Below are 18935 nucleotides of genomic sequence, written 5' to 3' on the forward strand. Positions count from 1 at the left end.
TTCTATAAGTGTTGGAGTGAAAAGATCTTGTATTATAACGGAAGGGGAAAGGCACAATTTCAAGAGGGATCTACCAGTCTTAAGTTTAAAAGCAATCCAGGAGAACTTTAAACTTATTCAAAAGTTGGTACCCTCTAGTGTGGCTATGGCCTGAGCGCAGAACTTTGAACCAGGAGGTCATGGTTAGATTACCAGTCAGGGCACAGGCCCCCATTGCTTGGGTTGAGGGCTCAGTCCCCAGCGCAGGGCCTGCAGGAGGCAGCCGATCAATGATTCTCTCTCATCATTGATGTTTCTCTCTCCCTCTCCCTTCCTCTATGAAATCAATAAAAAAATATATTTTTAAAAAGTTGTTACCTAAAAGATCAATTCTGAGACAGAGTGGTTTCAGTGGAAGTGGAAGCCAGAATACAGAGAGACATTTCTTCTCCCCCCCCCGCCCACCCCCCCATAAACTCGGGGTTTTGTTGATTTTTTGCAGCTGTTAACATGACATCACTAGAACGCAGGAATGACTCCCACTCCAGCCCTCCCTGTAATCTCGCGATACTAGAGCCGCGGAGCGCGAAACGCCGTGGGCGGGGCTGGGGCGAGATCGCTGCTTTCCGGCCGGGCCGTTGTCTGGGTGGCGAGGGCGAGTCATCGCGGGGCCTCGCCGCCTGGCTCTTTCTTCCCTCCCCCCGCCTGGGCGTGGGGGGTCGGCCAGCCAAGGGGGGCGGGAGGCGCCTCGGACCTTCCCCTGCGTTTCGTTGTGGTCGGCTCCCCGCTGACCCGCGCTGGGGCCGGGGGTCCCTGGGGCCCGCGAGGCCCGGTCGGAGAGGCCGGGGCCTACGTGGGCCGGCCGCCGGGCCCCATGAGGCACAGCCTGACCACGCTGCTGGCGGCCTCGGGCACCGACTCCCCAGCGCGCGGCGAGAGCCCGGCGCAGGCCGCCACCCGCCCGCCGCCCCCGGACCGGACCCGCGCGGCAGCGGCGGCGGAGGAAGAGCCGGCGGCCTCCAGGTCTCCCTGCCGCGAGCAGCCGCGCGGCGACGAGGCCGAGCTGGAGGACGGGAGGGGGGGCCGCGGCGGCGGCGGCGGGGCGGGGCGCGCGCCCTCGCCCGAGGAGATGGAGGAGGAGGCGATCGCCGGCGCCCCGGGGGACGAGACGGAGGACATGGACTTCCTGTCCGGGCTGGAACTGGCCGATCTGCTGGACCCCCGGCAACCGGACTGGCACCTGGAGCCCGGGCTCAGCTCGCCCGGGCCCCTCTCGTCCGGCGGAGGCTCGGAGAGCGGCGGCCTGTGGAGAGGGGACGACGACGACGAGTCTGCGGCCGCCGAGATGCAGCGCTTCTCGGACCTGCTGCAGCGGCTGTTAAACGGCATCGGCGGCGGCGGCGGCAGTGACAGTGGCGGCGGCGAAAAGAGGCGGAGAAAGGCCCCCGGGGGCGGCGGCGGCGGCGGCGACACCCAGGCGGCGACCAAGAGCCCCCGGAAGGCGGCGGCGGCGGCCGCGCGCCTGAACCGGCTGAAGAAGAAGGAGTACGTGATGGGGCTGGAGAGTCGAGTGCGGGGCCTGGCCGCCGAGAACCAGGAGCTGCGGGCCGAGAACCGGGAGCTGGGCCAGCGCGTGCAGGCGCTGCAGGAGGAGAGTCGCTACCTACGGGCCGTCCTGGCCAACGAGACGGGCCTGGCTCGCCTGCTGAGCCGGCTGAGCGGCGTGGGACTGCGGCTGACCACCTCGCTCTTCAGGGACGCGCCCGCCGGGGACCACGACTACGCGCTGCCGGTGGGAAAGCAGCCGCCGCGGGACCTGCTGGAAGAGGACGACGCGGCGGGAGGAGTGTGCCTCCATGTGGACAAGGATAAGGTGTCGGTGGAGTTCTGCTCGGCGTGCGCCCGGAAGGCGTCGTCTTCTCTGAAAATGTAGGGTCAAGTAATCTGCTCTTTACCCGCGTTCCCCCCTCTCAGCTCCCTTAACACCATGTCAAACTCCTTAGTGGGACATCGTCACTGGACACATTTCAGGTGGAGAGGAAAAAAAAAAAAAAAGTAATATTGAGTCTTTTAAGTGTTTAGCTAAAAGCATGAATGTGACACTGTAACCAACTCCCAATGATAACATGTGACTATTAAATCTCTCTGACAGTTTCTTTTTTAGGTGATTTCCTTCCTGCCAGGCTCCGTTGTAGGGGTTACAGAACAGTGGTTCCCGCCTCACCACCTGGTAAGGTTCCATCTCTTCACGTACCGCTCATGCTCTGCTGCTTAGTCTACTTTAATGGGCAACATCTCAATTTTGTGTGTGCGTGTGGTTTTTTTTAAATTTTTTCTTTATCTTTTTTCTTTTTTGGAAGGCGGGAGGGGAGTGTAATTTGGGCCCTGTCCACCCTGGAAACAGACTTGTGCTGGTCAGTACTGTATTTAAGATGCTTCTTAATGGTTGAAATAGCTGTTACTGTGTCCCCTTGTTCAGACTTGCGTGTACCTAGCTCTTCTGTCCCCAGTGTGGACATGGCCTTGGATGACATCGATTCCAACTGTACACTGAAAGCTGCTAATAGAGATACAGTTTGGAGACAGTGAAACAGGTGAAGTTGAAGTTCCGAGTTGTACAAGGTGCAAATTGGAATTCCAGTATTAGAGCAACTTTGCAGAGGTTGACCAATAAGTGTTGGGGGCATGCTCAAAGGTGATAGTTATTTTGCTGGAGGTGACAACAAAATAACTCTTTAATATTCAGTAATGCCTTTCAGTTTTAAGTAGGAGACCTAGAACTACAATATTCAGGTTAACAGATTTTAATATCTCACTATTAGAGAAGTTGGAAATTAACATGCATATCAGACTCCTGTGTTAGCTAATTGAAGGAGGACTAAGAATGGTTAATGAAATGCTTCTTTGAGGACCAGCACAGTGATGACCCTATCACTGAGTATGAATAAATTGTTGAACACCTTTATTTTTGTTGTATTAAAATTTTAGGTTAAATTTATGTATGATTCGATTTTGAAGGTTGTGAAATGTGAATGAAAACATGTAAAGTGAGGCTTCACAAAGAATCTTATTTTCCATATTTCAAAGGTATTTTAAAAATTGAGTGTTGCTGACTACTTAATGACACGACTGACACTTTTTCCAAAGATGGGATATATTCTTCCCTTGAAGTTCTCTATTGTCTATTGTCCAGTTGTATAAATTGAGTTATGGTGGCCTTCAGTGTAACAGGCATTAAGAAATTCTTTGTTTAAAAAAAAAAAAGAAAGAAAGAAAAATTCTTTGTGAAACATCACTGTTTGATAAAGTATATACCTATTTAGCATCCTTGTTTTTCTTTGTGCTAAAGTGGATACAGCTGTTGGGGCAGAAGAGACGGGACCAGCTGCTGGCCACATTTCCTGCTTTATTTTAAAAGGTAGTATAAGAAATGAGGAAAAGAGGTAATATCAGGGCTTCTGCTGTCTTTTCTTTTAAAATGTTCATAATTAAAAGTTATTCCAGCAGTCCAAAGATGTAAGTTATCTTACACACAAAATGTTTTATTTTGTTGTTATTTGGTTATGAAAATGGAATTCTTGTTCTTGCACAACTGTAAATGTTTTGTTTCTAGATAATACTAGTTGAGACTTAACCGTCTCTGGTTTCCAGTGCATCACAGCAATTTTGTAAAACCATCTACTGCACTTGAGCATGAATGGGTAGTAGCCAAACTCAGCCTGGAGTTATGAATCTGCTTATATCCAAGTGCAGGAGCAAGCCCCTCACAATGCAGCTGCATGGATTTTTAGTGCCTACTGAATTATACATAAACATATATATATATAAACCAAAAGTAGCTGGAAAATTATTTAAAATGACTAATTTGTGCTATCATTATGAAATATGTTAAATGTAGATTTTTGAAACAGAAGTCTTGAATTGAAATTTAATTAATACTTGAACATTTTGTATATATTTCTTTGTATATAATTTTGTGCAGTACCAATGACAAAAATATGGTGTCATAATAAAACCAGGTTTGTTGATCTTTCAGTTATGGGCTCAAAGAATTTTTTCATCTCTAATATGACATTGAAAAATAATGGATGAGAATAGGAAAAATGATTGTTAATGCTGACTGTGGGTCTTAAAGGTTCTGGAAGCAGTAAGTGCGTTTTTCTAAAAATTATACCATTCCTTGGAATATTTTCTTCCTAACATCAGTGCTTTTCCTGCATTATTTGAAGTTGGGGCTGGGGAAAACAGTAGTCAAAAGCTTTCTGAATTGGGATGTTTTGAAATTCCAAGTGTAGATTTTTAGAATGTCATTTTATAAATGGCAGTTTTTGAAAATACTTGATTAAGAACTTTTGAAAGTGGAGATTAGTATCACCTATTTTTAAAGCTGCTTTGTTAGGTTACTTATGTTTTAACTGTCTTTTCTTAGTTTCCATTTCATTTTTTTTTCCCTCTAATTTTGGTGACTCAGTGATTTTTGTCATTTTTTGCATCAACTTCATAGTCTTGTTTTACATGGTATTGCATGTATTTAGGACCTGTCTAATAGGGGCTTTAAATAAATTTGGTCATGTTTATGTATAAACACATTTTACTGTAAATGTCTTGAGTTTCTGAATTTAAACAGATCTGTTTATTTCAGTATGTAGTAAACAATATCTTAAAAGTGTCCTATTCACTACTTGTTGATTAAAAAAGTTATGATTAATATGAAACTGTTGTCTTACTATTTTTAGAAAATTGTGTTCTGGTGAATAATAGTTGTGTAAAGATTTCTGGAATATATGGATTGTTTTGAAATTTTCCGGTTTGGTTTTATTTACTGTAATGGATGAAAATAGCATTTGGGCAATTTTTTTTCCCCTCTGAATTTTGCCTCTATGGCAAAATGATACAGAACTAGACTACAGATGTCGCTTTTTAATATTTGTCTTCTGATGGTGACAGGAATTCATACATTAACTGAACTAACATCATATTGACCTACTATTTCTATCATATTGACTACTGTTTCTGTACTTCCTTGACCTGACTTAACTAAAATGTCCGTGTTTGTTAAAATCTAGTCACACCTCTGATAGAAGCCGACAAAAAGTGTTCAAAATATTTTAAATATTTGTACATTTTATAATCACTAAATTAATCTCTCTCTCTTCTCTTTGAACAGCTTAGCAGTGTCTGCAAAAGCGAATCTTTTCCTACAACCTGTTAACTGACTGGACTGATGGTAACAAAGTAGTTGTGGGAGCCATGTCTGTCAAAAATTTGGCATCTGCTGAAAAAAATGAATGCCATTTTCAAGTTCCCAAATTACTGCTATAGTGGTTTCACTTTCCAGAAATGGAGATTTGAAAAGATTCTCTGGAATCCTTGAAAGACTTAATAGAAATACATGAGACTAAGTTGATTTTTGGAACAAAATTATACTTTTTTTTGGTCTTTCAAAGGAATGATACTCAGTTCTTCGAATACCTTTTTAAAAATTGTAACTATTGGAGAAGAGATTATAGTATTTCATCAAGGAGTATTAGATTCTTTACATAATCAAGAGCACATTCTATGGAATTATGTTTAGTGGAGTAGAATTGATAAACAAGCCATCAGAGATCACAGGCATATCATGAGTTTGTATTTCCTGGAACATGAAAGATAATCTGAAGTACAGACAGATCTTGCCAAGTAGAATATGAAAGTTAATGTCAAGTCCTTAACTATAAAGAGTAATTTTTTTAAATAGAAGCATTGTCTGTATATCTTTGAAAAAGTTGACTTACGATAAAATGTTTGGGTAGTTAATTGCAATTCAGGGTAATATCAGGATGTGTGGATTCTGAGGTTTTGGCTTCTTGCGCTTTCTCTGAGTACTTGACACAATTTTTTGAATATTTCGAGTTTTCTAATGAATGGTATACTAGTTTCTACTGTTTCATTTAATTAAAATTTCTCTAGTGTTATGTAAGGGCTTTAGTATTCTGGATGATGGGAGTGGCTTTTTTCATGGAATATGGGGTTGTTTTATTTAATCGAAACATTTCTCCAGTTTATTACAGTGTGAAAAAAACACTCAAAACTCTGGATTGCTTTATTTCATTTTTGTTGGATTGTGTTAATACATTCTTTTACCTGGTCTAGACCTAGCTATGCTATCTTATCTTACATTTGGGAAGTATGCAGATGATAGACGTGGGAAATGGCAGGACATTAGCTTTTATTTCTTTCCAGAATAATTTACTATAACTACTATACAGTTTATTATATAGTATTATACAAAACCTATTAAATCCACTCAGTTTCTTGTATTCTAAGTGTATTCAGTGTCTGTTACGCCTGGCAGCAGACTATTCCCAGTAGCTTCTAAAGTGACTAATAGGTGTTTTTACAGTACCAACAGTACAGCCGATTGTAATTCTACAACCAATGATTAGGCATCAACTATTCTGCTTTAATGGAACACAGTGAATAATTCACTTTTAATGAGTAATTATTTTTTAAAAGATGTGATTACCAAGCTTAGCATTTTGAAGGTTTAGTTTAAGGTCTTACTAACTTAGGTTTTTAAGTTAAACAATCTGATAACGAGGTAGTAATATATTTTTAAGTTTTTAGTTTTTTTTCCCAGACACATTATCAATACAAAGTTTTGAGACCCTCCCAAGTGTTTATTTTTATATTTTACTGTGTTTTTTCTTCACAACCTGGATAGTTAACCACTTAAGCCAGGAATCGAAAAGGGGGAGGTTTTTCATTAGAAACTTGAAGAATGTTTTGTTTGGCAAGCACAGTATATTTCACACATTTGAACTTTAATACCTCAATACTCTCTTCACCAGTTACTCCCTGTGGTCTTAATCAGACTGAGCTCTGATCTAGACTACAAATGGTCATTTATTTTAAAGTGAAGAAGAATTAATCTGGAGGTATTTTAAATTTGATTCAGAAAGAAGCTTTATCATTAGGAACATAATGTAAAATTAGAGAAAAACTTTTTTTTTAAGCTATAGAAAGTTGCTCACTAACTCCTTTCTCATTGCTTTGGTTACTGACAGTAGTGTTTTTATTCCTATTTTTTTACTTTTCCCCAATTTGTGCATTCAGGATTTCTTACTCAGCTGTTTCCCCGAGTTTTTTAAAAGAAGCCAGTACACAACAGGCTTTAATAATTTTTAAAATTTTACTGAGCCAAAATTACTTGTTTTGATGAGAATATTTTGCTCAGTTTTTAGTTATGCTAATTTTACGTTCTAAAAGTGTTGGTATGCATAGTTGCAGTCACAAATGGTGTTTTGAGCATTTGTGTACTTCTGCTAATATTCAGATGATTTTTATTGGTGAGCCAACTTCCTTTAGAATGTGCCTCCAAATTCTGTATCTTTCTTATTATATACCCATTGAGGTCAACTTCCTAGACCTCCCCCTCTGGATTTCAGTGTACTTATAGTACACTAAATTTATATTACAAATTTATATTAAGTATAATATATGAATCCTTTCTTTTTAGAGCCAAATAACTGTAAATTGTAAAAGACAGATTTAAATATTTCACTGTCACTGAACTATTGAAAACGATTTTCCTGACTGAGGCAGTGTTCTTTAGGTCTTGGCTACAAATGACTTTCCTTAAATTATAATGCAGATTCATATATGTCATATTCCCCCTGACCAAAAATTTTGGTAAGGTAGATTTATAGCAAGATTTGAAATAACATGCTCTTTGGCTTATCTTGTCCATTTTATTAATTGAAAAGATGATTTAAGAAATACATGATATAAAGGACATATTAGAAAGAGATCCTGAAGCTGTTGTGAATTCTGTTTATTTATAGACTAGAGGCCCGATGCACGAAATTCGTGCAAGAGTAGGCCTTCCTTCCCCCAGCCTCCGGCACCGTCTTCCCTCTGGCACCTGGAACCCAAGTTTCCCTTGCAGCCCTGCCTTCGTCCGGAAGAACATCTGGTCTAATTAGCATATTACGCTTTTATTATTATAGATGGTATGCCTGGGAATAAATACTGTGGGAATGTTTAAGGATATGTAAGGAAACAGTTTGCACTAATTTAGTTGCATCAGTGGGTTTTAAGTTATCCAAATTGATTATACCCTTCTCTGCTTTTTAAGAAGTCTAATTAGTATTGTGGCTTTCTTGTTTTTGAAGTTAGCAATAACTTTTAATCCTTGTTTTCACTGTGACAGGTAGAACTCTGCTTTAAATAAAAGTGACAGAATGCAGATGAAATACATAATTTGGGGTCAGAGCTTTATCTTGATATTTTAGCTTGTAGAATAGGTAACTTTTTTCCTTTTAAATACCTGTTAAAGATAAATCTGCTTTCTGAAAAATTGAAAATGTAATTTTAAAATTTCACTTAAATAATCTTAAGCTGCATTGCTTTCTTTAGAGATACTGAAAGCCTATTTCATGAAGGTGCTCCTTCTAGATGATAGACTATGTTCTCCTTTTTTTATATATAATTTTAAGTAGGATAACATCACAACTGTTGTCACTAATACAGTATTTGGAAGGAATAGTTAAGATACTTGTGAATATGATCTGTGATATCACTTAATATTTTGTTTGGCACAATTGGCTTGTTTCATCAGAAAAGTATTGGTCTAGATAGGTGCTGTCCAAATTCTGTAACCTTTAGCCACATGTGGCTAAAACCTTAAAATTTACAAGCTATTCATTTGCATTAGTCATATTTCAGATGCTCAATGGCTCGTAGCTAACATGTCAGTCAGATATAAAACATCACAGAAAGTTCTGTTGGACAGTGCTGATTTAAATGCTGTCACAAAAGAAAATCGTTTAAAGAACTGAGATCAAAAGTTTTAGGAAGGGGCCCAGCTGGTGTGGTTCCCATCGACCCATGAACCAGGTCAGGGTTTGATTCCAGTTCAGGGCATAAGCCTGGGTTGCCAGCTGCATCTCCAATAGGGGGTGTACAGGAAGCAGCTGATCAATGATTCTCATCATTGATGTTTCTCCCTCTCCCTCTCTCTGACATCAATAAAAAATATAATAAAAGTTTTAGCGAGGGGAACACAATAGGTCATGTCTAATATTTAAATAATCTATCTTAGGAAGTAAAGACTAGGTTATTTCAGAAAAAACCAGTAGCAATAGGAATATGGCTACCATATGAGTGCCTGATAGCATCAGGTAGGTGCTATGTTAGGCAAATTACATGTTATGTAATACCAATATTGAGTGAGGTTAATGATAAGCATTGAGGGCCAGAGAGGCTAACTTGCTTAGCATCATAGAGCTTAAAGGCTCAAAGTCTGTGATTCTAAAGAATATTCTATACTAGATGGGAACTTCAAAGGTAGGGTCAGCCTGTCTTCTAAGACTATAGCTTTCCAAGGATATAAATAGGTGACTTTTGAAGCATGTAGCTATATAATTATAGCTCAAGTTGAGTCTGAATAACCATCTGTAAAGAATACTGGAATTGATCTCTCTGTGAGGAAGGTTAATGAAAATGTTCTAAGAGTCTGGATTAATACCAGTGGAAACAATGAATTAGGAAACAAGTGTAAATAACATTTGGTGGTATACTGATATTCCCACTCCACCCCCCATTTTCATTCCTGTCTGGATTCATTATGAAGTCTTCACTGTAAACTGTTTTATGGTTGTGTTGTGTTTTGTTTTTTTTCTGTTAAAGATCAAACTCTGCCTAGTTTAAAGGCATAGAGCAAGTGTGAAGACACTACTGGGCACACTAGAGAAGTTATGCTCTTAAGTGGGTAGCCTTTAGTGGTATTCAGTAGGTCTCATTAGAGTTGTACCTCATGATAAATTATAAGTCTACTAGAGGCCCAGTACATGGAATTCATGCACGGTTGGGGTCCCTAGGCTACCAGGGCCAGGCCGGAGAGGAGGCGATGGTTGCTGGGCACAGAAGGAACACACTGATGCCACCGTTGTCGGCGCCCCACCACCACAGTTCCCTGCCTCCCCCCTCCTCCTTCCCTTGCCACTATGGGTCGATCAGGGCCTGTGGCAGTGGGGAGAGACAGAGCTCAGGAGATTGGCTGCAGGCCCCAAGGAGGGAGCCAGCCCTTAGCCCTCCTGGGAAAGGGGCCACATCCGCTGCCACCCATCCCCAATTCCCTGTCCCAGCCCCAGGGGCCGTCCCCAATCGGACCATGGGGCCTGCCGGCTGGAGTGGGAAAGAACCATGGGAGGTTGGCTGGCCCAGAGAGGTTGGCTGTGGGAACGCACCGACCACCACGGGGCAGCTCCTGCATTGTCTGCCCCTGGGTGGTGAGCGTCATAGTGACCAGTTGTTCCAGCTTATATATATAGATGTTCATATAGTAGACATTGGTTATTCTTACAGTTTTATTTTTGTGTACACATTTGCTTAACAATTCACTGAATTTTTAGGCCAGGTTCAGGTAATTGAAGAGCCTTTATAAGTAGTTTATATTGCCTAGAACTAAGGTATGCTGAAAACCCAGTCTGGAGCAAAATGGGAAATAACATCTTTCTAAAGATAGGTTGAGAAATTCTGATCCAGTAGGTTAAGATGTTTCCTCTCTCTGGTAGCAGGGCTGAGGAATACCTGTAAGAAAATATTAAGAACAGTTCACTAGAAAAGATCGTTGTGTCAAGTGGCAAACCAATATACAATGTATGTATTAATCTCGGAAGTTAAATAGTTTAAAAATTAAGGCATAACTACTATTAGTCCTCAAAACTGTCTCTTTGGGGCTTTTTTTTTTTTTTTTTGCCTCTTCAGTTCACCAATGGAGGCTCATAGAGCATAGACTGCTTGATATAAGAGTTCAGAGAAAAATGATTATTTTGGAGTAGAAGGCTTATAGCTAGCTAGACATTTTCTGGTGGAAATGCTCTTAGTGGAAGTGCTCAAATTCTTAAGAACATTGTATATATGACACTAGAAATTTGTGAACTTGGGCGGGGGGGTGGGGGGGAGAAGGGTTCCTCAACCTGGCCTGCACCCTTTCACATTCTGGGAGTCCTCAGGGGATGTCCGACTCAGGGGAGTGGGCCCAAGCCGTCAGTCGGACATTCTTAGCGATGCTGCGGAGGTGGGAGAGGCTCCTGCCTCCGCCGCTGCACTTGCCAGCCATGAGCCCGGCTCAGGGCTTCTAGCTGAGCCGCGCTCCCTCTGTGGGAGCACACTGACTACCCGGGGGCAGCTCCTGGTTGAGCATCTGCCCCCTGGTAGTCAGTGTGTGTCATGGTGACCAGTCGATCTGCTATTCAGTTGATTTGCATATTAGCCTTTTATTTTTTTTAAATATATTTTATTGATTTTTTACAGAGAGGAAGGGAGAGAGATAGTTAGAAACATCGATGAGAGAGAAACATTGATCAGCTGCCTCCTGCACATCTCCCAATGGGGATGTGCCCGCAACCCAGGTACATGCCCTTGACCGGAATCGAACCTGGGACCTTTCAGTCCGCAGGTCGACGCTCTATCCACTGAGCCAAACCGGTTTCGGCAAGCCTTTTATTATATAGGATGGTTTTAGAGCTAAAAATATTATTTGTAGCTTTGTAAGTTCTAAATTAACGTTAACTGTAAATTAAGGTTACCAACCTGAACTACACACCCAAGAGGTACAGTGTGATATGTTTCAAGAACTGTTTTCAAATTCTTAATAGTTATTTATAAGGAAAAGAAAAAGTCTGAACTCCTTCAAATCAAAAGGTAACAATGCTGTAGAAAATGTATTTGCTGTTTTAAATTACATATTTTCTAGGTATTCATTTATATATTAAAGTTTTCAATGATTATGAGAAAACAAAGAATCCTACCTGGCTGCTAGGCCACCATTCACAGGAATAGCCAAGAAAACAGGGTACAGACCACCAAAAACAAGTCCAACCAATCCACCTCGTATTATGGTACAGGTTTCACAATGCAAATCACCTAGAAAACAAATTAGTTGTGGTGATGAAGATCATGATAGTCAAGCAAACATGAATGCAAGGTCCCCTTATATCAGCGGTTCTCAACCTGTGGGTCGCCAACCTGTAGGTCGCGACCCCTTTGGGAGTCGAACAACCCTTTCACAGGGGTTGCCTAAAACCATCGGAAAACACATATATAATTACATACTGTTTTTGTGGTTATCACTATGCTTTAATTATGTTCAATTTGTAACAATGAAAATACATCCTGCATATCAGATATTTACGATTCATAACTAGCAAAATTAGTTATGAAGTAGCAACGAAAATAATTTAATGGTTGGGGGTCACCACAACATGAGGAACTGTATTAAAAGATTGCAGCATTAGGAAGGTTGAGAACCACTGTTTATGTGTTTTCCGATGGTCTTAGGCAACCCCTGTGAAAGGGTCGTTCGACCCCCAAAGGGGTCTCGACCCACAGGTTGAGAACCGCTGCCTTATATGTGTCACAAAGACTCAATTTTTCAGGCAGTGATAGAGCAAATGCAATTCTGTAAGGCATGTTAAAAGGTATAATTACATGTACAGATAACCTAAAATAGCTAGGAGTAACTGATGACCATCCTAGGAAAAATTCTCTAATTTTTTCTGAACTTGACTGAATATTTAATTTCGGTTTGCGCTGCATTCTGCTTACTGCACATGTATTAAACTTTTAATCTATGGGAATTTTGTTTTACAATTTATACTTCATCTTATATTTTTACATTACATAGTGTGACTTATGAAATTCTTTATTCATTTCCAAATTAGTATAAAGTACATTAAAAACAGAAAGGTAAGTTGTAACTTAATGTTTTCCTCAGTCAGTCTGTTCAATTCATTAGGCAATAGGTTTCCCTGGATCATAAATGTTCTTTCCACGGTGATTATAGGGATTCAAGCAAAACAGTCATATAATTTAAACAAATTGAGAGCAGCACTTAGCAGAAGAGAATTTAAATGAGTTGCTTCCCTCTCCACCACCACTTGTAGTAATACTTTATTTTAAATTATTAAAACCTTTTTCATGATTAGCTATACTCAAAGCACTTGGCACATATGGTAAACTGTCAAAAGGAAATCAGATCTCCATACATTTAATAATTCTGGTATGTACATGAAGTGCTTTGAGAGGTTTACAATTCCCATAAAAACATTTTTTCCCTTTAAGGAATTCTCTGTAAATTTTTTTTTTAAAATGTATTTTATTGATTTTTTACAGAGAGGAAGGGAGAGGGATAGAGAGCCAGAAACATCAATGAGAGAGAAACATTGATCAGCTGCCTCCTGCACGCCCCCCACTGGGGACATGCCCACAACCAAGGTACATGCCCTTGACCGGAATCGAACCCGGGACCCTTGAGTCCTCAGGCCGACGCTCTATCCACTGAGCCAAACCGGTTCTGGCGTAAATTTTTTTTTAAAAAAAAAACCTAAGGCAGTCAGCATTTTTTTAAATTAAGTTTCAAAATATTCTTTATGCTAAGCAGTGTAGGAAAGATAAGTTAGATAAAGGAAAGTATTTAGAACTGCCATGTATGTGCACTTGTTTGGTAGTCCATACTAATATGAATTAATTGCCATTTTAATAATATAAGGTGCAAATAATATATACCAAATCAAACTATGGGGATAGTGAAATGGAATTTACCTGTATTCAATGGTAAACTTACAACACTTCTGTAAGATATGTCCGCTGTCAAAAATGGGATCACTGCCATTGGTAAACCAGCAGCTATACGAGCCTGTGTCACATTTAAGACGCGTCGAAAAAGACTGTTTGCTATTAGGCCACAGAGAGCAGCATTAAGTCCAATATATGTTGATCCATGTTCAAGTAGATTCCTGAGTGGGTGAAGAAGAAAATAGTAATTTCTTTGGCTCTACTGTGTGTTAGGAAGCTCCCAACATTTCTGGCATATGTTAGAGAACCAACCAGGACTTAACAGGATACATTTATCCCTTATAGCTCCATAAAACAAAAAACCTTTAAAATGTTTTACATACAGATTTTTATTCAAAAAGGCTTTTGAATTTGGTAACACTTAAGGGTACAATGATACATCTAGATTTTACTAAGTATACTTTGTGATTTTGCAAAAGATATTAGTATAGAAATTTCCCTCAACTATAGATAGCCAGGAAGAGCTTGAAGAGTCTGGTTTGGATGCCTCTACTCGAGGCTCCCAAAATACCCAGTACTTCTTCTCTAACACAGCCCATTATAGGAGTTCTCCACTAGTGTTCCCCACTGTAAACAAGTGAGGACAATGGATACTAATTCCTCTTGGTTTCAATAGCACCTGACACACAGAAGGCATTCAAAGACGTGAAGTTAATGTTTCAGTTCATCCCTAAAGCATTAGTTTCAGGATTCAGGGATTGGAAGAGGACTAACATGTAAGGGATAACCTTATAACAACCCATTGAAATAATAAATTGATGTTCTGAGATAAGAAGTGGTTTTTAAGCTATGGTATGGGCTAATTTAAAACATGTTCTGAGCATTCTTTCAAACACCATCTGCACACTGCATCGTGCACCCATCCCTTGACGCAAAGTCTTTTTTAATATATTTATTTTCTAATTCCATTATTCTTAGCCAAACTAGCCACACAATGATCTCTCTGACTTCTATGTTTATTTAATACTCTTAGCACAGCTTTCCTAGTTAATTAGTAATGGAGCTTCTAAAAGGTGTTACTTTTCTTAACCTTTCACGCAATCATCTTACCTATAGACAGACTTGCTGCTCAAGGCAAAAACATTTACCATCAACCTTCACTGTTTTCAGTTTTATAATTAGAGGATGAAAGACATGTAAACAAGATAAAACATGTCTGAATAAATGGTAATAGCAATAGGAGAGAGGCAGTTTAGTAACTTAACATAAGATAATTTTTAAAGAGTGATGAGAGCCTAGAGAAGAACCCACCAAACAACAAAAAACACGAATGTTTTTGTGGGAGTTAGAAATTTCAACACTTCCTCTAAAATGTTATTTTATCTTCATAACAATCCTGTTCAATATTTATCATCTCTATTTTAATCATAAGAGTGAATGCTCAGAAGTAAATAATTTGCCCACACACTTTTACATATTTTAATATATTACTGTAAAATATAAACATATGTAAACAAAACAAATACAACTGGAATCGGAATAGCAAAGTTTGTTATCTCCCAACCAGGTATTAATTTACTATAGCTTTAAGTTACATTTTAATAAATCAGTAAGTACAAAATTATCTAGTAGACCCTTTACCAGTCAATTTTCCAAAAAAGTGCCTATAAAACTAGCCACTCATGACATTTTATAAGGTACATAAAATAACTAGACATATGAACTAAACACGTAAAATACAAGACCAAAGTTAACAAGTGGCAATAAATACATGGTGTGTAAAATTACTTTGTACTTCAAACCCAATTTTTATCTCAACTGCCACCACCCTACCATCACCATGCACCAGGATTAGTATGTGTTTTCCTTTTGGTCTTTTCTACCTTAACTCTGTTTTCCAAAAAGAAACTACTGTAGGTCATTCTGTTGTCTTTACAGACCAGTACATTTCCTACATAGCCTTTTCCTGTTTAATAACACCTTAAAGATCTTTTAACCATGATCCTATTCTCTTGAGATTCCTTGTCTAGCTATGTGTGTAATCGGCCTTCTCTATCATGGTCTGCATAATGATCATATGAATTAAAGACATTAAAAGCTATTTTAAAGTTTTGATATTGTAATGATCCACAAATGTACATTTGACTATACTCTAAGCCAAACAGGAAGAATGAGAGCCATCATATAATTAGATATGTCCAAAGATATGAATCCTAGCCTTGACTTCAAGCTAAATGGGTAATTGTGCTGGGCCTTAGTTTTCTCAAGGCAAGAAAACGTTCAGTTTTCTTCTGATATTCTATGTTATTTACACAGAAACCAAGTAAATTTGAGATAATATTCACCTAGTGAAAGATATCTTTTAAATTAAGATGGGATCCTACCTTTCTGCTTCTGGAAGTTGGTTAATTTTTCTGTTTATGATGTCCAAAATGTGTTCTTTCTGGAAAGTCTCATCTGATTCATGATTTTCCATCTTGAGCCTTAAAAAAAATAAAAATATCATTTTTCAATAATGTGTATCTAGAGAAAACAACAAAAGGGCTTATAAAAAGCCTTTTGAAGATGATTAATAATTTCAAGAGAATTAGATATATAGATTGAATTCATAATATGCAGCACACCATACCTCCCCCCTTCCCAAAATGAATTCTAAGTGAAATAGAATCAGAACACGAAAAGCAGTGGATAGAGCTTCTAGGAATACAGACTATTTTTATAACCCTTAAAAAATAATCTTAATTTGCAAATAGCACCAAAAAACACAAAATTAATACTAAACTAACATTAAGAACTTGTGTTCATCAATAGACACCATAAAGATAAGCTAGTGTGAGAGTGATGTTTGCAATATAATTGACAAGAGTAGTTAGTACCCAGGATGTGTAAAGTACAAAGCAACAAGAGCAGAGCCAGCAACCCAACAGGAAAACTGAAAACAGGTTTGAACAAGCACGTTGCTGAAAGGAAAGCTAAAGAGCCAATGAACATAAAAATGTGCTTAACCTCATAATCAGGGAAATAGAAATTAAAACCAGAGTGATACGAATATGTGGGCTTAGGTTAGCTAAACACACACACACACCCACCCTGACCATTTCAATTACTGGCAAGAATGTAGGGTAAGTAGTGTTGCAGGTGGAAGCATAAATTATATCCAGTTTGGGGAGAACCACTTTGGAAAGGAATTTGGTATTATTCAGTAAGTAGAAGACACACAACCAACAATTTCACTACAGCAGAAGTCAGCTAACTTTTCTCTAAAGGGCCAAATAGTATTCTAGGTTTGCAGGTCACCTGTAGATAGTCTTTGTTGGATACTTTTTAAAAATATAAGAAATCATTCTTAGCTGGCTGGCTACAGACACCATAGGCCTCATCGGGCCCCCAGGCCATAGTGTTGATCCCTGCACGAGCTGGGGTGCGTGTCAGAGCAGGGCAACCGTGAACGATCCCTTTTCCCTGGATATTCGGCCATCGCTCCTCACCCAGGACGGCTCTGAGGCAGGCAATGAGGCAAGTAGGGCCTCAGAAGATTTAGGCCCAGGGCACCCTATGCACTGGCAGTCAGCCCGGGGTTAAATTCAAGTGCAGGTTTTTGTTTTGTTTTGTTTTCCTCCTGGCTTGCTTTAAACATAAGGTCTTTTCTTCTAAGGCGGAAAATGAGATGGCAGGCGCCGCAGGGCCGACTCCTCTCCTCCCCTTCCGCCCCAGTCCCGGGATCTCATTCCCGCTGTGCTTCTGGTCCCCAGGCTCCTCCTGCACTTCCCCCGCGGGACGCAGTACCTGGTGCTCTCCCCGCAGCCCTCGGCGCTGGCTCCGGCCTCCCTCGCCCTAAGGCTCACCGCAACCTTCACCCTGCTCGCGCGGGCGCAGCCATCTTTGGCCGACACGTGACTGGGGGGGCGGGGCCTCGGCCGCTGATTGGGCCCCGGGACGCCGGCCGCACGCTTAGCGACTTCCTGCCCAGGGCGGGCTCCCAGCGAGCGAGGTGCCGGGCGTGTGAGCGGTGAGACTCCGACCAGCCTGGGGAGGATTGGTCCACCTTCCCCTGCCTCCGAGGGCAGAGCCTGTAGACCGGGAAAGTCCCAGAGGAAAGTCGAGTGGCCCTAAACCCGCCCTTTTCACTGGTCGCCTATCCTGGGCACGTTACTTAACTTCCAGACCCATAGACCATATCTCCTGATGTGGACGGGGCGTATAAGAAAACAGCACAGCCCTTGGCGTACGGTGGATGCTAGGTTCAAAAGGTATTAAAAAGGAGCTGAGCCCTAGCTGGTTTGCTCAGTGGGTAGAGCGTCGGCCTGCGGATTGAAGGGTCCCGGGTTCGATTCTGGCTAAGGGCACATGCCCAGGTTGCAGGCTTGATCCCCAGTGCGGGGCATGCAGGATGCAGCTGATCAGTGATCCTCTCTCATTGTTGATGTTTTTCTCTCCCGCTCCCTTCCTCTCTGAAATAATAATAATAGTAAAAAGGAGCTGAGAGTTCTTCGCACCCTCGATTTTCTTTGCCCTTGGAGCTCCCTGTGCCACGTTGCAATCTGGTTGTCTGTCCCACCTCAAGATAATCAGCACCTCCAGAGAAGGAGCTTGTTTTCTGAGGATTCCCTGGTGCCCTGCCTCGTGCTGCTGATAAAAGCTGGGGTGGGTGAATGTGGCTAAGAAAAAACTGGAGAGCGAGGGAGCCCGGGGCTCCACTCGTCAGGACAATTGAGAATGAAAGTCTTGGGCCAAGCCTCTGAATAGTCCCAGTTCTCATCCTGGCAGCCTCTTTCTCATCTATAAAACAGGGGAAATAACATTTTCTCTGATTACTTTGTGAATACGTGAGCGTTCAGTGAAAGTGCTTACCAGGGTTGCTTTGAAAATAATTGAGCTCTAGCAAAGGAGAAAGTGGTATTCCAGATAAAGAACAACTTCATAAGGCAAGGGGAGCAGGGTGAGAAGAATCCCCAAGACTCCGTGGCGAAGGATTTATCAGATGTCAAATATTCTCTAGGCAATGAATCAGAAAATGAAAGCACCTTTATTTTTTAATATATTTTTTATTGATTTCAGAGAGGGAGAGAGATAAACATCAGTGATGAGAGAGAATCATTGATTGGCTGCTTCCTGCATGCCCCCTACTAGGGATGGAGTCCACAACCTGGGCATGCCCTGACAGGGAATCCAACTTAACCTCCTAGGTTAAGTTTATTCCTAATTACTCTATCCTTTTTAATGTTATAGTAAATGGGATTGTTTTCTTTTTTTTTTTTTAAATATATTTTATTGATTTTCTACAGAGAGGAAGGGAGAGAGATAGAGAGCCAGAAACATCGATGAGAGAGAAACATCCACCAGTTGCCTCCTGCACATCCCCCACTGGGGATGTGCCTGCAACCCAGGTACACGCC

At 40.9% G+C, this 18935-nt stretch overlaps 2 protein-coding genes across 20 annotated transcripts in view; one reads left to right on the forward strand and one right to left on the reverse strand.

The window, feature by feature from the left end:
• The first annotated feature begins 589 nt into the window (after positions 1-589).
• CREBZF (CREB/ATF bZIP transcription factor) overlaps positions 590-18935 on the forward strand; it is a 33809-nt gene continuing 15463 nt past the window's right edge. For 3 of the 19 annotated variants that reach the window (XM_059708269.1, XM_059708268.1, XM_059708271.1), the window contains exons 1-3: positions 590-1908; positions 2132-2209; positions 3329-3397. In XM_059708269.1, the coding sequence (XP_059564252.1) occupies positions 854-1908; positions 2132-2147 (1071 nt within the window). In that variant the 5' untranslated portion in view covers positions 590-853 and the 3' untranslated portion in view covers positions 2148-2209; positions 3329-3397. Of the gene's footprint in view, positions 4695-5146; positions 6279-18935 lie in introns of those variants that run through there. The other 16 variants (XM_059708267.1, XM_059708270.1, XM_059708279.1 and 13 more) reach the window with 15 other exon arrangements.
• Positions 10315-17481, reverse strand: TMEM126A (transmembrane protein 126A). Its single transcript, XM_059708284.1, has 5 exons — positions 17326-17481; positions 15924-16022; positions 13567-13760; positions 11775-11889; positions 10315-10551 (listed from the first exon to the last, which is right to left on the reverse strand). Exons 2-5 carry the CDS (start codon positions 16013-16015, stop codon positions 10359-10361), a joined length of 594 nt encoding a protein of 197 aa, XP_059564267.1. The 5' UTR covers positions 16016-16022; positions 17326-17481; the 3' UTR covers positions 10315-10358.

This window comes from Myotis daubentonii, chromosome 9 (assembly GCF_963259705.1).
Source record: "Myotis daubentonii chromosome 9, mMyoDau2.1, whole genome shotgun sequence".
NCBI classification, from domain to species: domain Eukaryota; kingdom Metazoa; phylum Chordata; class Mammalia; order Chiroptera; family Vespertilionidae; genus Myotis; species Myotis daubentonii.

Bases quoted from the DNA above. Each gene is read 5' to 3' on its own strand.
- TMEM126A (XM_059708284.1), bottom strand. From the start codon at position 16,015: ATGGAAAATCATGAATCAGATGAGACTTTCCAGAAAGAACACATTTTG. The intron at 11,890-13,566 runs GTAAATTCCATT...TTTGTTTTCTAG, and splicing joins AAGTTTACCATTGAATACAG to GTGATTTGCATTGTGAAACC. The intron at 10,552-11,774 runs GTAGGATTCTTT...ATTTTCTTACAG, and splicing joins AATGGTGGCCTAGCAGCCAG to GTATTCCTCAGCCCTGCTAC.